This window comes from Aedes aegypti, chromosome 3, assembly GCF_002204515.2.
Source record: "Aedes aegypti strain LVP_AGWG chromosome 3, AaegL5.0 Primary Assembly, whole genome shotgun sequence".
In the NCBI taxonomy this organism is placed as follows: Eukaryota; Metazoa; Arthropoda; class Insecta; order Diptera; family Culicidae; genus Aedes; species Aedes aegypti.
This window is the reverse complement of record NC_035109.1, coordinates 184027924-184047912: the sequence shown is the minus strand read 5'-3', so window position 1 is coordinate 184047912 and position 19989 is coordinate 184027924. Positions and strand designations below refer to the sequence as shown.

Genomic DNA, 19989 nt, shown 5'->3' with positions numbered 1-19989 from the left:
GATCAAAAGTGTCAAGGTTCATTTATGGATCAAATTTTTAAATTAAAGTTTAAATATGATATAGCCATTATTTTAGCGGGAAAAATTGCTAAAGTAGTTATAGTAACATGCTTTTTCGTGTTATTAAATAAAAACAAGATTTCATTACAAATTTTAGGACCCAATTGTAAACATTTATACAATGTGAAGTTGTAAGCACAAAAATACAAGCGGCAAAAAAATGCCATTCGGAAATGATCTCGGAAAATCTGGAAATGTCCGGTGGCCAATATGCATGGCCGAGCAAGTTCCTGAAACTAAGCAAATTTTCCGTCGACTACTTCCGGATGCATCCAATTTATTTTTTTTTTTTTCATAAATTTATGATCATTTGAAATTGGGCAAAATTTGACCTGTCTCAATTATTTTGCCTATTCCCTGTATTCATCAAGACCACGATGAGGGTCTTAGGTTCGAATCTCGCCGGTCGAAAATCTTTTCATAGAGGAACATTGAGAACATTCTGAAATAAATGTTCTTGCTACGCTATATACAAATGCAATCATGTAAATGTGCTCATAAGAACACTAAGCTGAGAAGCCGGCTCTGTTTCAATAGGGCACCAGAAAAAAAAGTTTTCAGTTACTATCCTAGTAATTTAATCAGGAATGGTTTTGGGCTTTTGCAAGGAAGAACTTAGAGAACTGGAATTTGTTAAAGAATTTTATCTGTTGTTTTTCAAGCATTTTGTATTTCATTATTTTACATTATACATTATATTACATTATTACATTATTCCATAAATTGCTTCAGGTGATATGGCATTAAAGATCTTATAACCATTCCAGGATTTTTAGGCATATTTGTCCAAGAATTCTTGGAATTCTCTCTGGAGTGTAAGGGCAAAGTACCTTGGAAAATTTTAAATTCCTCAAAAATTCTTATAAAGATTTCAAAAAATCGAGAGTTTCTTTGCAAAATAATCCAAAAACTGCATAAGTTCTTCATAAGCTGCTTTAATTTCCTTCAGTAATCTAATTGAAGTTTATCGAAAATTTCTCTCATTTCGAAAAGTTTATATTTCGTATAGACCTCACCTAATGGTTCCTTTAGATTTTATTATCATTTATCTTTGAATACCTTCACGAACACTGGCAAAAACTCTACGGAAGTATCCAAAGTAAATTTCTCAAAATACTACTTCTTGACTTTCATACATTTCTGCAGGGTTCAACAACTGAATAAATCCACGGAGTAATGAACAAATTTGTGTCCTTGAAAGAATTTCATGAGACTGGACAAGTTGCGAAGCATTTTCAGTATTTTTTGAAGGATTTTCAAGAAAAGCTTATAAGGAATCTATTGTTACTATTTGGAGGAGTTTCAATAGAAATCTGTGGAGGAATCCTTATTCAAAACTCTATAAGATTTTTTGGTTATCTGAAACAATCGTAGCTTTTGGAGCAGTTGTTGATGTTAATTGCGAAAGAGCCCTAGACGGAATGTAGAAGAAATACTAACCGAAAGTTTAAAGTCGTTCTCATAGACATCTATGAAAGTACTTTTGGAGACATCTTTAGAATTATTTCATTAAGAATCTCCAGAGAACGAGATCGATGGAAGAATTCTTGATGAAATTCATGATAGATTTATGACAGTGGGATTACTACAAGCAATTTGTAATTAAATACCGGGCTAGTAGCGTGTCTCTTTCAGAAGACTTGGACACTATTCTAAAGCAAGTCTCTATTATCGATGGTAGGTTTCTAAAGTCCCTTATTTTCCTTCTCCTGCTTGCAGTGAAATATGGTGGGAAAATCTAGAGGTTCCAAATATACCTTTTGGGACTCTCTTGCAACTATTTCAAGGTTCTTCCGGAGATTTACTATGGACCACCAGAGATTTTCATGAGATTATAAGAGAAATTTCTTTACAATCTTCAAGAAATTAATGATTTCCCCAGTGGTTTCTCTGAAAATGTTCATACCAGGATTCCAACTAATTCTTCCACCGATTTCTTCAATTGCTACTCTAGAATATATTCCAAAAATTCCTACAAGAGTTCTTACAAAAAATCCACAGAGTTTTAGTACATAGTTCCCAAACCCTCGAGGTCAATATATTTTATAATCGTCCCTTGATATTAAGTTCTTATATTTGTATAAAATACCCGCTTTACTGTGTTAAGATTCTAATCAACGACTTATCATAAGTGTATCAAATATTGATAAAACATCCAAATTTACTAGTGGTGTATTTTTTATGTTATGAAAGTGTTGACCTTTTTTTAATGCAAACATCGACCAGACAGACCCTTGGAAGATAAGTCAAGGATTTCAGAAAATCTGATCTTTGTGATGATAAATTGATAATGCAAGTACCTTGTTGTTATGCATACTTAGAGAACGTTTTTCAGAAAGCACTAAGAAACACTTAGTCCGGTATACTGCCCATAACTGCATATTTGTAACATTCGACAAAAGTAGGCATTGAGTAAATGGGATACTAAGTTTGCATTTTATTGCAGTATGGGAGGGAACTGATATTTCAAAAAATCACTGAGAATTCAAAAGTGCTTATTTGAGGCTGAAATTGTGTACAACTTATATCACTTATTGGGTGAATAGTCAGAAAAAAAATCTGATAGAAATTTCGTTGCCACTGCATTATAAGGCTCATGTATAATCTCAATGTGACTGTTATGCGGTTACAATTGCCAATGCACAGTGGTCCAGGAATCAGTTTTACGCGGAAAGATGCATTTTGAGCTTTAGAATGAAACATTAGACAAAAACGGTCTTCTACAAAGTTGTTTGTATTAGTTAAGCCCTTTGTTTGGTGTAATTGAAAATTAGGGTGGACCACATTTTCATAGAAATTGTGTAACTAACTTTCTTATTTGCAGAAATTATATTATACATGCTTCAGCAAAGTTGTAGACCATTCAATTTCAAGCAACTTTGCCTAAAAAAATTTTTTTGTATCTCTTAAATTGACCGATTTAGAGCTTTTTTCCTACGGTGACATAGGGTGGTCCGAAAAAAACTGGTTTTCTGGCTCTAGAGTTTTCAATTCAAATTTCTCATCAAAGTAGTCTACGAAACACTTTTAGAGCTTTAAAAAATGCGTAATTTGGTGAGTGAAGAAACTCGCTATCTCCTTGCGTTTAGGAGTTATTGTTGTTTTTCTCTCAAAAACATGCCTACTTTGATTGTGAATATCTCTGATTGGGGCAAACATAAAAAATATCTTTTGACTGCATTCAAAAGACAAAACAAAATTGTATATTATATCAAAAAATTACAGATGTGTTATTTTTGTAACTCTAATAAAATGCCTTGAAAAGCAAAGGATTTTAAGCAGAAAATCTTTAATAACTTTTGAACTAAAATAGATATCATCAATATTTTTGCATGAAAGTTTGCGTTTTGTTAAGTTCTTAAAGTCGTTCATAGACCGCTCTGACGAGAAATGCGAAATAAGAAAGATAGGGCTCTAAAACTATTTTGAAGATTTTCATAGTATGTATTTCTTTACTATTTTGCATTTTGAGCATGAAAATGAAATTTTAGACAAAAATGATCTTCTACAAAATTGTTTCTAAAATTGTAAGCTTACATACTGTGTCATTTGAAACTAGGGTGGTCCACAATATCACACATATTATATAATCAACTTTTTTATTTGCAAAAATACTGGTATATGCACTTAGACAAAGCGGTAGAACTTGAAATTTTGATCAACTTTGCCAAAAAAAGTTTTTCTGTAGCTCAAAATTTGACCAATCTAGAGCATTTTTTCCTAATCATCGCAGGGTGGTCCAACAAAAATAAGTTTTTCAACTCTAGTTTTTTTAATATTATTTTCTCGTCAAAGTCGTCTATGAACGACTTTTAGAACTTAACAAAACGCAAATTTTCATGCAAAAATATTGATGATATCTATTTTAGATCAAAAGTTATTAAAGTTTTTGTGATAAAAAATATTTGATTTTCAAGACGATTTATTAGAGTTACAAAAATAACACATCTGTAATATACAATTTTGTTTTGTCTTTTGAACGCCGTCAAAAGATATTTTTTATGTTTGCCCCAATCAGAGATATTCACAATCAAAGCAGGCATGTTTTTGAGAGAAAAACAACAATAACTCCTAAACGGAAGGAGATAGCGAGTTTCTTCACTCACCAAATTACGCAATTTTCAAAGCTCTAAAAGCGTTTCTTTGACTACTTTGATGAGAAATTTGAATGGAAAACTCTAGAGCTAGAAAACCAGTTTTGTTCGGACCACCCTATGTCACCGTAGGAAAAAAGCTCTAAATCGGTCAATTTAAGAGATACAAAAAAACTTTGTTCGGCAAAGTTGCTTGAAATTAAATGGTCTACAACTTTGCTGAAGCATGTATAATATAACTTCTACAAATAAGAAAGTTAGTTACACAATTTCTATGAAAATGTGGTCCACCCTAATTTTCAATAAAACCAAACAAAGGGCTCAACTAATACAAACAACTTTGTAGAAGACCGTTTTTGTCTAATGTTTCATTCTAAAGCTCAAAATGCATCTTTCCGCGTAAAACTGATTCCTGGACCATAGTGCAATGTGACAAAACAACTTGGTATTTTTTTCGAATTTTCTAGAACAATCTCGCAGATTTTAGTAAGTGGATCGAAAGTATTTGTCATTTGATGACTCTCCCCGGTATTAACTCGAAATTGTCAAAAATGTCGAATGTGACTGTTATGCAGTTATGGGCAGTATAGGTACGTCAAAAAATATTCCAGATCTGCATAGCCGCAAAAGAGTCATGGAATAACTATCATATTCATTAATTTTCTATTAGAGCGGTTCCACAGAAAATGACGACTTTATTCCCAAATTTCATTTTTATATTTTTTGATTTGGATGAAATTTTGCTCATGCTTTCTTTATGCCCAAAAATGCCTTTTTGCATCATCGGCTCGCCATTTTGACTCTAGCCTTACTTCTGAGAAGGGCCTAAGAAAAAAAATCCTTAATAATTTTCAAAAAATTATAACTTAAAAACGATTTGTCCGATCAGTTTGGTGCCTTCCGCAAAGTTTTAGGTTATTGTTGGGACTATCTGGAAAAAATATACACTGTAAAAAAAATGTTGTAATATTTTATATATCGAAAAAAAAAGCTTAAAAATCAATTTTCTCAAAAATCGTATTTTTGATTTTTTTATTTTTTTATATGTTAAAGTAGACAAAAATGAAGTATTTTGCACAGTGGGTCAAGATTGAGAAATCATGGACAAAAAAGTTATGATTTTTTGAAAAAAGGTGAATTTTTGAAAATGGTCATAATAAACTTTTTAAATATTTTTAAACTCGATTTCATGAAAGTACGCAAAATTTACAACAAAAAAGGTATACAGAAAAATCAGGCTAACTTTTACCATTTTAAAGATGCAGCGATTTTAATACAAAATTATGATATAATTTTCAATTTTCGGTCATTATAATATAACTAAGAAACGGTTTGTCCGATCAGTTTGGAGTCTTCCGCAAAGTTTTAGGTTATTGTTGGGACTATCTGGAAAAAAATATACACTGTAAAAAAAATGTTGTAATTTTTTATATATCGAAAATAAAGCTTAAAAATCAATATTCTCAAAAATCGTATTCCTGATTTTTTTTTTATTTTTTATATGTTAAAGTATACAAAAAATGAAGTCTTTTGCACAGTGGGTCAAGATGGAGAAATCATGGACAAAAAAGTTATGATTTTTTAAAAAAGGTTGATTTTTTGAATATGGTCTAAATAAACTTTTTGAATGCTTTTCGACCCGATTTCATGAAAGTATGCAAAATTTTCAACAAAAAAAGGTATATGAGAAAATTTTGCTAATTGCTACCGAAACATTTGAAAAGTTTATTATGACCAATTTCAACAAATTCACCTTTTTTTAAAAAAAAATCATAACTTTTTTGTCCATGATTTCTTCATCTTGACCCACTGTGCAAAAGACTTCATTTTTTGTCTACTTCAACATATAAAAAAATAAAAAAAAATCAAAAATACGATTTTTGAGAAAATTGATTTTTAAGCTATGTTTTCGATATACAGTCGACTCTCCATAACTCGATATTCAAGGGACCATCGACTTATAGAATTATCGAGTTATAGAACATACCGATACCAAAAATTTTAAAATCAAAGGTTCAAATTCATATATTTCCAATACTTTTGTGATCACTTCTGCAAGCAATGAATATCATTTTGTTGATAGCATTTTGAAAAAATATCTTTGGACACTTTTTTCAAAATGTTCGAAAAATCCCTTAGTTTTACTAAAAATTATTTTTTTTATTTTTATGTTTTTAAAGTTTTATAACAATTTGCAAGTCCTTTATGCACTGCCAAACCAGAAATGGTCCATGTCTTTCTTTATAAAAAAGGGTTTTAGATGGATATCGAGTTATGGAGGGAAATTTTCCTCCCACGTGGCATCGACTAGTGGAGACATCGAGTTATAGAAATATCGACTTATGGAGAGCATGATGTATGGAAATTTGAAGGGACCGCAAAATCCATCGAGTTATAGAATATATCGAGTTATAGAACATCGAGTTGTGGAGAGTCGACTGTACAGTTAACTCTCCCTTACTCGATATTCCGTATCTCAATATCGAGTTAGAGAACCATAGTAAAAGTTGGTTTTCATGGCTAACTCGATGGTCCCTTGGAACGCAGTTGCACTGCTTTTGTGTTCTGTAACTCGATACCTCCCTAACTCGATAGTCCCTTCAATATCGAGTAAGGGAGAGATGACTGTATAAAAAATTACAACATTTTTTTACAGTGTATATTTTTTCCAGATAGTCCCAACAATAACCTAAAACTTTGCGGAAGACACCAAACTGATCGGACAAACCGTTTCTAAGTTATATTATAATGACCGAAAATTGAAAATTATATCATAATTTTGTATTAAAATCGCTGTATCTTTAAAACGGTAAAAGTTAGCCTGATTTTTCTGTATACCTTTTTTGTTGTAAATTTTGCGTACTTTCATAAAATCGAGTTGAAAAATATTTAAAAAGTTTATTATGACCATTTTCAAAAATTCACCTTTTTTCAAAAAATCATAACTTTTTTGTCCATGATTTCTCAATCTTGACCCACTATGCAAAAGACTCCATTTTTTGTCTACTTTAAAATATAAAAAAATATAAAAAAAATAAAAAAAAATCAAGAAAACGATTTTTGTGAAAATTGATTTTTAAGCTTTATTTTCGAAATAAAAAAAAATAACATTTTTTTTACTGTGTATATTTTTTCCAGATAGTTCCAACAATAACCTAAAACTTTGCGGAAGGCACCAAACCGATCAGACAAATAGTTTCTGAGTTTTAATTTTTTGAAATTTGTTAAGGCTTTTTTTCTTAGGCCCTTCTCAAAAGTAACGCTAGGGTAAAAATAGCGAACCGATGATGCAAATAGGCATTTTTGGGTATAAAAAGCATATGCCAAATTTTAGCCAAATCAAAAAATTCAAAAGTAAACCGACATTCGAATTCAAATGGAACCGCTCATTATCAACAAATCCATTTCTTTAATTATTTTTTATCATCAAGGCAATTTTTCGACATATCTCTGCAAATAACGAGTAACGATAATCGATAGCTATCGAAATAATTAACGGATTCATTACTACAAACTGAATCAGTTTTCACTCAGCTGCGGCTACGAGTGTATCGATACTTTTGGTTCACTTCCTGCTTTTCAAATCTCATGTAGATTCGATAATGTTACATATTAAATCACTTCTTGTTTCTGAAATTGCTGAAATAAGTTTCAAGTGAATTTCAATTCAAATGACATTTGAAATTTGTGAAAAAATGAGTGTAAAAATAAGTGTAAAAATAATCATATTTTTCTGATATTCGTTTATTACCCGAGCAAAGTCCAACATCAAAATGAAAGCAAGTCGAAAACATATCTTGTTTTCAGCATCAAGTTGATATCATAATTTGATATCAGTTTATCATTGATTTATTCGATGTCATAATTTGTTTTTGTTCTGCTATCATTTTAATTTTTTATTAAAGTTATAATTTTAATAAATTATAAATTTATTCCAGTTACATGTATAAACGATATGAGAATATAAAAATAAAGCAACCATTTTGACGCAGACTCTTTTCTTTATCAAACGAAAACATGTATATCTCAGTGAGTTCTCAATTTGCTGTCCATGATAGCACAAACAGTTTTCAATTTGCTTTCACTGACAGCAAAAATAGTTATCAATTTGATTTCATGGGAATATTTTTCTGCTCTCAGTTTTGATATTTTAACCGTTAAAACGACCAAAATGACAACAAACTGAGTTATCAAAATCTATGACATCACAACATCAAAATTAGTTTTCAATATGATCTCAAGCTTTGCTCGGGTATAGTTGGCAATGATTTCCAAAGTAAAATTTCCAATAGAAACTCTGAAAATCAATTTTCTTTTTGTGCTATTTTCCGACTCTGGAAATATTAAAGATGCAATCGACTCTCCACATCTCGATATCTCTCCCTATGTCGATGATTTCTTCGGCCCCTTAGTCTGCATACATTTTTTCCATATCTCTATATCCTGCTTATCTCGATATCTCCATATCTCGATGTGCTCCTGTTGATTTTTTGTTCCAAATTTTCATCATTCCAATGTTCATAATCAAACACCTTTAGACCTAGATTTTAGTGAATCAAAACAATTTCAGAACATGAGATGACGCCTGCTTGTTTATTGTTTTCCTGGTAACGGAATGATTTTCAATCTAGTGTTCATTAAAAATGTGTTTTTTGTCTCGATCTCTTCGTATCTCGATGGTCCCTTCGATATCGAGATGTGGAGAGGCGACTGTATTGTAAACGATAATTTGGGAATAAATCCTTGGGAAATCGATGATTGGAATGAATTGAATTGGATGATTTTTTATCCGATTTTCTTGATTAATATCTGAAAAAAGCTTTGGAGAGATTCCTGGTAGAATACTACTTGAGGTTATCTTTTAAAAAACATGGTTTGATTTATGAAAGTAACTTGCACAAAATTCTTGTAGGAATTCCTTCGATATCCCGTAAAAGATCCACTCAATAAGCTCATGAAGGAATCTTCGAAAGTATATCTGTAGGAATTTGGAGCAAATACATAAATTAATTGCTGATGGAATTTTTGAAGAACTGTTCGAAAATCTTTATACGGAAATACGAGGAGTACATTTATAGTGATGGTACATATCGAAATGTCTGGTCGGATTCTCCAGACTATTCTTCAGAAAAAATCCATCTCCTGAATCCTATTTTCTTTTATTATTACTTGGTTTCTTGACTTCTGTTGTCCAGTTTAGTTTTCTAATGATTCCTGTTTGGTCCTGTTTTGTAATGTGGTTGGTAGCCTAATTGCTATCAATTTCAGGTAGGAGGTCGTGAGTTCAATCCCAGGCCCGTCGCTTTCTCATATGTGTCTTTCTAATAGTAATATCTTTCTGTATCTCTACCTCGTCTTCCTTGATAATGATATCAAGCATCATCAGTTCAATCTATCTTTAGAATTGAATAAATCGACTTAACCGCTTATCACATCATGGTTTTCTTACTGTAGAATTTCCCATCCATCACTAACGAAACACTCCTACTTCCAAGGCAGCAGTGGAAAGTCTTTCTCATTTCCGGTTTTCTAATAACAACGGCTTTCCAACTAACATTCCTTCCTCTCCCCGATGGACAAACGGACGTGGCCGGTCTCGTTGCCAATCTAGAAATATTAAGGATAGTGTTACTGAACATTGAAGATGGTAAAAAAATAGCCAAGACCCAAACTCCATCTGAGTGATTCACTGCGCAATATCATTATCTTGAATGATTAAGGAATAGCAACTTCGAAGAGTGTATTCCAGCAGTTGATCGGTTTCTATTTGGTCTTACTTACTACCACACCTCGGATTACAAAAGTAGATGAAACTAGGAAGAAATCTTGAAATGATTCTAGAAAAAATGATGGTATCCTTGAGAAATAGGATGTTGAACTCTTGGAAAAATATTTAGTGGAATATATGAATATAAAACATAAAAAGTATCAGTAAATTAGGTATTTTTTACTGATAATTTTTTTTCTATTAACCTTAAGGACTCATGATTTGTGTTTTTAAAGCAAATAATTTGATTGCATACAATGAATAGCTTTTGGAAGAACTCCTTAAAGTTTGCAAAGTATCTGGAAGAAAAAATAAAAATATTTTCTGGAAAAAACTGTATAGGAATCCTTCGACAAATTCTTGAGGTTTCCATAGATGGAAACTCCGAAAAACTATTGGAGGAATCGTCAGTGAAGTTATTTGGACGCTCGACCGCCCCTCCCCCGTAATGGAAAACCTGGCTACGCCAATTATTTCAACTCAAGTCGGCAGTCGGGTGATTAGTGCTCTAGAGGTAGAATGGTTTTGATATTTCAAGTGTTTCACTTTAAGGGTCAAGTGTTTACGAAGTATAGCTCACTTAAACAGTAGTTAAACCTACCAATGACCCGAAACGGAAATTTTCATCGATATTATTTCAACACCAGCGATCGTCAACCTGTGGGAATCATTCGTCACGTGATGTATGCTTTGTAGTGTCGTTTGCGGTTTGAAAATAAAATAACGAATATAAACAACCGTTCAGTGTTCAGTGTTTTGAAGAAAATCATCCAGAACTGATGATCGCGTTTCATCGTCGGTGGTGAATGAATGTTTGTGTTGTATCTAGAGTCGGAGTCGGATGGTGATGACGGAGTATCAAACAGCTATGCAGCGGCAACAATTTCACCACCATCAGATGCAGCAGATGCAGTTGCAGTTGCCGCCGAGTTCCGGTGGAATGCCGTGCTACACGGTGCCAGAATGTGTTGGAGATGACGACGAAGATCTGGATGACAAGTGGAACAGCAGTAGTGGGGTGACGACAAGCACTGCTACCACCGAGGAGGAAGAGTTCGGGGACGAGACGCCGATTCCCACTCCGACCGCTACCATCGGGGCATATCATCCACCCAATAATGGGCCGCCTCAGATCGGATACTTTGTGCCACTGACTCCGATCTTCTTTAGGAGTCCGCAGTTTCGAAAGAGGTAATTGATTAAGAGTTGGTCGAGTTTTCTTGGGAAAATTGTAATTTTACCACTATAAATCTGTTGCTTACCATACGTTCTAGATTAAATACATACCGTAAAAGGGGTATCTTACAAAAATGTCAAATAGAAACTCTTTATGGCACATTCGAAAGACTATGAGTTAATCTTACTTCTTAGGTATTTTGACAAAAACATTTTTTTTAATTTGTTTACTATATTTTTACTTGAAGTTGTGACATTTTTCAAATATGTTATACACTTAAAAACATGGCAGATTTTCATTTTAAATCAATATGGCATTAGAATAATTTGCAATTGGATTAAATGGACAAATTGATGTGAAATTTGCGAAAAAGTTACACGTCTTCTCGGTAAGAATCGAACTCACGACTTCTTGTTCACTGGATAGGGCGCGTTACCTCTACACCACGAGAGGAATCATGGACGCAGAAGTCAACCTGAATTCGATTTCAGCTCAATAATCACGTGGTCATTTTTCGCAAAGCGCACCTCTTCGAAAGAATTAGATGCATTGTACGACGAACAAAGGATCAAACACTAATATTTAACGATCCGCGACACTTTTCCTATTAACTACTTGAGCGGTGTATGACAGGTTTGACCCTGATCCCATCACTCATTCCCGCAAAAGCAAGCGACAAGGTCAAAGGATAAAACACTAACAAGAAAGTACTCGATACAATGCGGGAAAGAGAACTTAATGAAAAAATATTAGGGCACCCCCATTTTTGAAAAGCCTTCCCTCACAATGTAAATGCCATGCAGTGCGAATAATTCTCATATTTTCTTTGACAAATAAAGCAATTTGAAGCCCTTAATATAAAACGTATTTAAATTGTCCATACGTTAATAATTTCACCTACAGGCTTAAATTTGCCCATTTAATGACAAATATTTTTCTTCCACGTTTTCAGAGATACCATCGACTCCAACCGTTCCCGGAGATCTACAAGCTATTGCGGTTCGGCCACGCCAACATTAATCGACAACAGCTCATCCCGACGTTCATCAGTGGCATGTACGAGCCCTGTCCCTCCACATCCAATACCCCCTCCTATACCTCAGTTGCCGGCGAAGCCTCTCCCGGTATCTACCGTCAGCTCTAGTGATTACAGCAGTAGTGTCAAATCCAACAACTACGACCGTTATAGTGAAAGCAAGTTCAGTGTATCTCATAGCAATTTTAACAATGCCACCGGTGGTAATCAATCATGTGACAATTCTAGCCCTCCGGTTCAGAAAACGTCCAGGTCGGCGCAGCCGTCACCGTATTCCTACCTCAATCCCAAACGGTTCAGCTCGCCTCCCTTCAGTGATTTTTCCTACGACAAAGGTGTGAATGTGAAAAACCGAAACTCCAGCATAATTCGCAGCAAATCCAAAAAGGAACAACGCAATTACCACTCGATGAACGAAACCATCGAAGTGCTAGCCGATCAGGTCGTCGAGGATGAGCGCATTGTGAGTATTGTTGTTTGATTTCTATATGGGGGAATAATCTTCGGTATATGTGCACCTTTTTCAATTGTGATTAGAAATTAGAAAAGTTGATTTTATATTAAGACGATTTGGGTCGCAGCTTATACATTCCGAACGAATTGGATAAATGTATCCTCTGATTTACGTATGTTACTAACTGGACGAAATTAACAGCTTTTATAATATAATGGTTACTAAAATAGGCGTCACCCCACGTACTCATGTTAGCATTCTAACACAGGCTTTTGAAGCATGCCTGTTTCCGACTCTGGATTCCCTTTTTGCGAGCTAATTTTGCCTCTCTGAATGCTGCACCATTTTTTTAGCAAGGAGTAAATCTGCAGAAGATAATTCAGCCGCACCACCGACGACAACCCACTAAAACCGGCCTATGCTCTGTATCTATGTGGTGTAATGACCCAGACATTACCCTTAGTCTCAGACCCTTTTTTCCCCGGAACCACCTAACGGTATTTCTTTGGGTTGAGGCCAGTGCATGTAACATGAACTTAACACATGTATTAGAAGTAGCCTAGGCAAACTGCTTCTCTTAGCCGACTTAGACAATGTTACAGGTTACCAGCCTCGGCAGGGCTAATCCTCTGCAGCTGGCTCTTGGTCGGCACTAGAGATGGTCGGGTTTCTAATTTTTCAAACCCGAACCCGACCCGTACCCGACTTATTTTATTTCTTCAAACCCGGACCCGACCCGAACCCGAGACAATAATCGAAAGGCAAACCCGGACCCGACCCGAACCCGAAAATATTTCGTTGTTCAAACCCGAACCCGACCCGAAACCCGAAATTTTTTTGTTAGAAAAACCCGAATAAAACCCGAGCTTGGAAAGATGATAAATTCAACGTTTCTGATGCATAGGGAAGCTTTCAGGATGCTACTCTGTTTGTAATTCTCACCAAACCCGACCCAAACCCGATTCAACCCGATTGTTTTCAAGCCCGAACCCGACCCGTACCCGATAATTTTGTAGCCTTCGAACCCGACCCGAACCCGAACCCGAAAAATTTTAAATTTTCGAACCCGAACCCGACCCGAACCCGTCGGGTTCGGGTTCGGGTCGGGTTTCGGGTTTGAAAACCCGAGACCCGACCATCTCTAGTCGGCACGCCATAGGTGCTGCAATTCCAGCATAATGTGAGTGACAGACGTAGTTACTCCAGCACTCGACATCCGCACACATTCTCTGGATTATATTGGCGGGGGACGTGTCCCCTTCGCATGTAGCGAGCATGCGACCTCTCACAACAATGAAGCGGAGGCAATCGAACACGACATGCTCCGCTGTTTCCTCCACATCAGCACAATTGGAGCACGCAGGAGATTCTGAGTGCCCGAACCTATGCAGGTACTGTCTATAGCAACCATGTCCTGACAGAAACTGCGTCAGGTGGAAGTTCACTTCCCCATTGTTTCTTTCATACCAATCTGACACATTTGGTATTACCCGATGGGTCTATCTACCCTTAGTGGAGTTATCGCATTCCTGCTTCTGCCAGCTTCTGAGTGTTTCCTCTTTACACGTGTCGCGGACTCCTCTGGTACCCCTTTGATTGAAGCATTTAACATCTTCCTTGATGATGAGCCTGATGGGCGTCATTCTGGCTATGATTCACACGGCCTCTTAAGATACCATTTAGGTTTCTGTCTGTTCTAAGAGCTTTTTACCAGATTGCTCCTCCATACCTTAGTATGGATAGCGTCACGCTTGCCAGGAGCTTGCGTTTGCTGACAATTACAGCAGAGTTCCACTGATGATGCCCCTCCGTATTTCACGGCTAACGCAAGGATCCAAGGTACCCAGACAACCAGAAATCGCATGAAAGTTCACATTATAACTCGTTTATTCATACTAATTACATCAAACCCGCAAAACACCGTGGATACACTCGTCAAATTGATGAGTTTCCTCGCATAAAACACTTTTTTTCTGAGTTCATTTGTACATTTTGTTTCGTCCCGTACACTCGTACAAAGTAAGTCGAATCAATTCGTAGCAGCTGTCAAATCAACATTTGTTATCATAAGTTAAGTCGCAAAAGATAACAGGTTAGCATGTTATTAACCCCTCTACCGGCAGCTTCATTTTTTACCGCAGGAAAAAAATTCAAATCGCGATAACTTTTTTGTTTCTCGGTATTTTTGCACCATTTTTTCACAAGTTCTCAAAAAACTCTTCTAGTTTGAGGAACCGTGTCGATATTGATCATTGGTCATCTGGATCCAGAGATATTCCGAAATTCCTTGGGGGATCGACGCTTAATCATAACCCACGTATATATCTTAGGCTACAGATTTTTTAACGTATTCAGATGTTCACTCTTTGGAACAATACATTAATGAGAGTATGTTGTGAAAATATGAAGCAATTTGGAGTAGCCGTCTTTGAGTAATGAGCATTTATGTTGCTGGTACCAAGCTGACCAAATAAAGATCTTGAAAACTTCAAAAAACCTCATATCGTAATTTTCAGATATCTCTAAGAATTCCTAACCAATTTATATGATTTTTTCAGAGTAGCTCCTTATTACATAGCATTGTATAGCCCACATTTTACTTTTTCGATAAGTTGACGTAAAACAAAATGGCCGCCTAAGACATTTTGTATGGAAAATGTCGGTCCCCCAAGGAACATTGGAATATCTTTAAAACCAGATCACCAATCATCAATATCGACACGGATCCTCAAACTAGAAAAGTTTTTTGAGAACTTGTGAAAAAATGGTGAAAAAATACCGAGAAACAAAAAAGTTATCGCGATTTGAATTTTTTTTCTTGCGGTAAAAAAAGAAGCTGCCGGTAGAGGGGTTAATCATCACATAATATATGCACGCATATCGCCTCCACTTTTGTACGTAGAAGGCCTTTTCGCGACATCTTATAAGTGAAATTTTGCACATACAAAGCCTCCAGGTGATTCCGTTATGCGTACATTTTGGTTGTCTGGGTAGACGAACTCGTCGACCACCTCGAACGAATCCCCGTCTATCGTAAAACTGCTAACTAGGCGAGCCCTGTTGTGCTCGGCCCCACCAGCTAGCATGTACTTTATCTTGGACGCATTCACCACCAGTCCAACTTTTGCTGCCACCTTTTCAAGTTCAGCCGACAATGTCCATATCATCCACGAAGCAAACAAATTGACTGGATCTCGTAAATATCGTACTCCGGCTGTTGAGCCCGGCTCTCCGTATAACACCTTCCATCACCTTGTCGTAGTCCCCGGCGGGATCCAAACGAACAGGAGTGTTCGCCTGAAACCTTCACACAATTTTGCACACCCTCCATCGCCGCTCTTATCAGTCTCGTGAGCTTCCCGGAAAAGCTGTTCTCGTCCATAATTTTCCATAGCCCTTAGCGATCGATGCTATCATAGGCCGCTTCAAAATCGATGAACAGGTGATGCGTTGGGACTTGATATTCACGGCATTTCTGGAGGATTTGCCGTACAATGAAGATTTGGTTTGTCGTCGAGTGGCCGTTGATGAAACCAGCTTGATAAATTCCCACAAACTAATTTGCTATTGGTGATAGACGACGGAAGAGAATCTGGGATAGCACTTTGTAGGCGGCATTCAGTATAGCGATTGCACGATAGTTTTCACATTTCAGTTTGTCGCCCTTCTTGTAGATGGGGCATATGACCCCTTGCTACCACTCCTCCTAGAGCTGTTACGTTTCCCAGATTCTCACAATCAGCCAGTCCAGACAGGCGGCCAACCTCTCCGGGCCCATTTTGATGAGCTCAGCTCAATACCATCCTTACCAGCAGCTTTTTTGTTCTTGAGCTGGTTGATGGCATCCTTAACTTCCCTTAATGTGGAAACAGGTTGGTTTCCTTCATCCGCCGTGCTGACGTAGTCATTTCCTTCGATGTCGTGGCCCTCTGCGCCTGTGTTCTCCGTGCTATTCAGGCGTTCATCGTAGTGCTGCTTGCACCTTTCGATCACCTCACATCTATCTGTCAAGATGCTTACATCCTTAATCCTACACATTTCGGCTCGCGTCAAGAAGCCTTTTCGGGATGCGTTAAACTTCTTGTAGAATTTTCGCGTATCTGCATTTTCGGGAGGTACTCTACTCGATTAGTCCCGGGCTATCAACTACTTTACCTGCTGCACTGGAGTGGCCCAAGCATGCCGTCGTCTATGTGTGTAGGCTTTAACCCACATTATTCCCACTGAAGTTGGAGCCGTTCCCTTCCTTTCTTGGCAGGAATTTCAACCGATTACACTGCGGAACACGGTTTTGTCTCAAGTACCAAAATACCACTATTAACTTAATTAAGGATTGCTGAATCCATTGCCATTTTCAGAAATATCATAGCACGTCTAGTTTATGAGATATTAGCTGTTGAAAATGCTAAATTTGACTATTTCAGCCAACTTGCATGCAAGTTTTCCAGCTTGTATGGCAATTTATTTGCTTAGTTTGTCTCAGAACTTAAACTTCATGTGTATAACAATATTTATAAACAATATTCATAATACTTCCGATGTCAAAAAGTTATTTTTTGTTGGTTTAGAAAAGTATTGTATTTTGCCATATAAGAGAAACGAATAATTTTGTATGGAGACTGTAAGCATGTTGAAAAAATAGATTTAATCTAAATTAAACCGTGTAATTTCAACCAAATTATATCTGAAATGAAAGTTTAAGTGCTATTTTGCATGCTTGGTGGATTAGATCCCAAAAAAATTTGATAAATCATTGTTTAATTTTTATGTAAACATCAATAAAACCAGTGTTTAATGCAACTTTGGCGACCTGTAGCTAAAAATTGTGACGTGCTGGAGCATTTCTGAGAACGGCATTAGATTCAGCAGCCCAAAATCTACTAGAGACACATAATTTGATCCTTGATACACGCAAAAATGTCATTTTTGTTACGCTGTGTTACTGGTGGGCCTAGAATCCACCTTTTCACCTTCCATGAGGTGTTTGGTTTTCTAATTCATCAATTATGGGTCTCCGTAATAGCCACTACTCATCCTCGCCGGGATAGTCGTGTTTGTGATCTCATGGTTATCTATACAAACAGGGAGGCCATGCTAGGGTTGGCATAGTCCTTCATGGGGTGCTATGATCAGAGCCGGATCGACGCAAATCTGAAATCTGAGCCTACTTTAGCTCATTTGGCCAGGTACCCTACTCGCCGTTTTAGGCCATAGACACTCTACCCTACTAAGGGAGTAGAATGTCAGCCCTTTAGCGCCTGTTATCCAGTAGATGTACCGTCACTTTTACTTGATCGTGTACTACCAGTATACATAATTGGTGCAGTACTAACATTGGCCCCACTGTGCTTGAAGTACTGGTACTCGGGGCTCCATGCCTTGTTCGTTTGTGGCCTGACCTAAAATCAGGATCCAACTGGCATCAATTCTAAAATGCCGATTGGCACTCTTGCTATTGGGCCAGGATGCTTTAAGCAGTACAATGCACCTTGACAGAGTTTCTTTTGGGATTGTGTGGTTTTTACAAGAGTTCATCCGAGCTTTTTGTGAACACCATCACTTTCTGGACAACTTACCAACGCAGAAACCCAGAGAATTTGTTTATTTATCTGGACTTCCGTCCATGCTAACCTAAACTGTATAATGTGGGGCAAAGACGAAGATATGTACTTTATAATCTGAGAAGACGAGAAAATGCCAAACTCAAAAAAGATCCTTATTCAGCGGCATTTGAACCCATAAAGTCTGCAATGTCTTGCAGAATAGGTGCGCGTTTACCGATATGGCGAGGATCTTTTTGAGCTGCAAACACAGAACAGATAGCCATCCTAGAACAATAAGCAGATTTCTTCTAGAATACGAGAAAGTATGTAGCAGAGTAGGCGAATAAAACAATGTTTACCTAATTGGAATTTACTGTACAGAATATTGACGTTAGTCTCGTCTAAAAAGAACTCCTTCGCTCGTATAAGTTGTTTGACGTTATGTCAACTTTGTTGATTCGCCGGCACAGTAAGCCTTGCAGTCAAGTAGGTAGGGTAGGTGTACTAGTATTCGCCACCCTAAGGAAAAACATGTTTTATAAATAAATCAAAAGACCCTTGATCACTGTTCAAACAGTGAACGAAAGCTTCCAATTCATGTTTAGAAGGAAAACTGAAAAATATAAGTTCTGGTCAGATTTTTTTTTGAATACGCCATTTACGTAGTTTTCTTATTGATGGTGATGTATCCAGGAACACTATGATGCAAAGAAGCAAATATTATGAGGATTTTGTTTCTATTATTTTCTGAGAAAAGTTCGAGATTTCTAAGAATCTTTCCTATAATTGTAAAACGATTTGACTAACACGCTACGGTTTTTGCCTATATGTTTCGTACAACGGTATATAATTCGGGGTGGCGAATACTGGTTCATCTTCCCTAAATAAATCAAAATATATGCCTATAAAAACCTGATAGGCTCCGATAGGCAAACATGAACGATTTTCCGCTGAATATTGACTTTAGCATCCTTTTGGGTTTAAATTTTCTTTGGAAATGTGTAAAAAATTGTGTGGTAAGTGGTAACATCCTTTATGGGCGACCGGAGTTGTCGACCTGAACCAACCATTTTCAAGTTCCCCCCGTCCCCTTGCTTCACGGGGAATGAATTTGTTATTCAAATTACAAAAAAATCTCTAATATCAATTTTCTTCCATCCTGTAAAGAAAAAGATGTCGAAAAAAAGTTTCCCTTCATGCAAAGTGTGCCGCAAATACTATATTTGCTTAACGAGTTTGATTTTTCTGTTCAAACACAAACTCGTGCCCCCAAACCAACATATTATTTGTTTTGTTTATTATTTTTACCAAAGGTTTGCTATGATGTAAGAGAAGCAGCAAAAACAGCTGTCAGTTTGATGTGGAAACTTTTAGACGAGTACAAGGTTTATTAATTTGACGTGGTTTAATGCTCTTTCTTTTCGTTGAAATAAATTAATTCAAATCTTCTTTGCTACAGCACCACTAGTTTGGAATGCATAAACAAGATTTTTCTCCAAATCCTCAAACTAAGCACTCGATATGGCGCATTAGATCCGCTATCCAGAGTAAATGACTGACGTCTGGTTCATAGCCAGGGAAGAGAAAATATTAGAAATTCCGGTATTCCACCAGTGTCGAGTTCTACAAAATCCGAAAAACGAGTGAATTTATAAGTTGTTGTTTATTTTTCCAATGGGATTTATACTAATTTTTGTCATATATCTCCCCGATCTTAAATAGTGTGGATCGTAGTACGGGATGTCGAATCAAAGTGTGGGAATAAGTCGGATCGATTAGGTGTCTTAGGGCCGATTTCTTTACTTTCGCTTAAGCCGTAAGCCACGTTTAGTAAAACTGGGGTGAAGAAATCGGCCAC

At 36.4% G+C, this 19989-nt stretch overlaps 1 protein-coding gene across 4 annotated transcripts in view; it reads left to right on the top strand.

The window, feature by feature from the left end:
• The window catches only part of LOC5577336 (tight junction protein ZO-1), a 253064-nt gene that overhangs the window by 64459 nt on the left and 168616 nt on the right, over positions 1-19989 (top strand). For 2 of the 4 annotated variants that reach the window (XM_021851165.1, XM_021851164.1), the window contains exons 2-3: positions 10569-11112; positions 12051-12597. In XM_021851165.1, the coding sequence (XP_021706857.1) occupies positions 10763-11112; positions 12051-12597 (897 nt within the window). In that variant the 5' untranslated portion in view covers positions 10569-10762. Of the gene's footprint in view, positions 1-10550; positions 11113-12050; positions 12598-19989 lie in introns of those variants that run through there. The other 2 variants (XM_021851166.1, XM_021851162.1) reach the window with 2 other exon arrangements.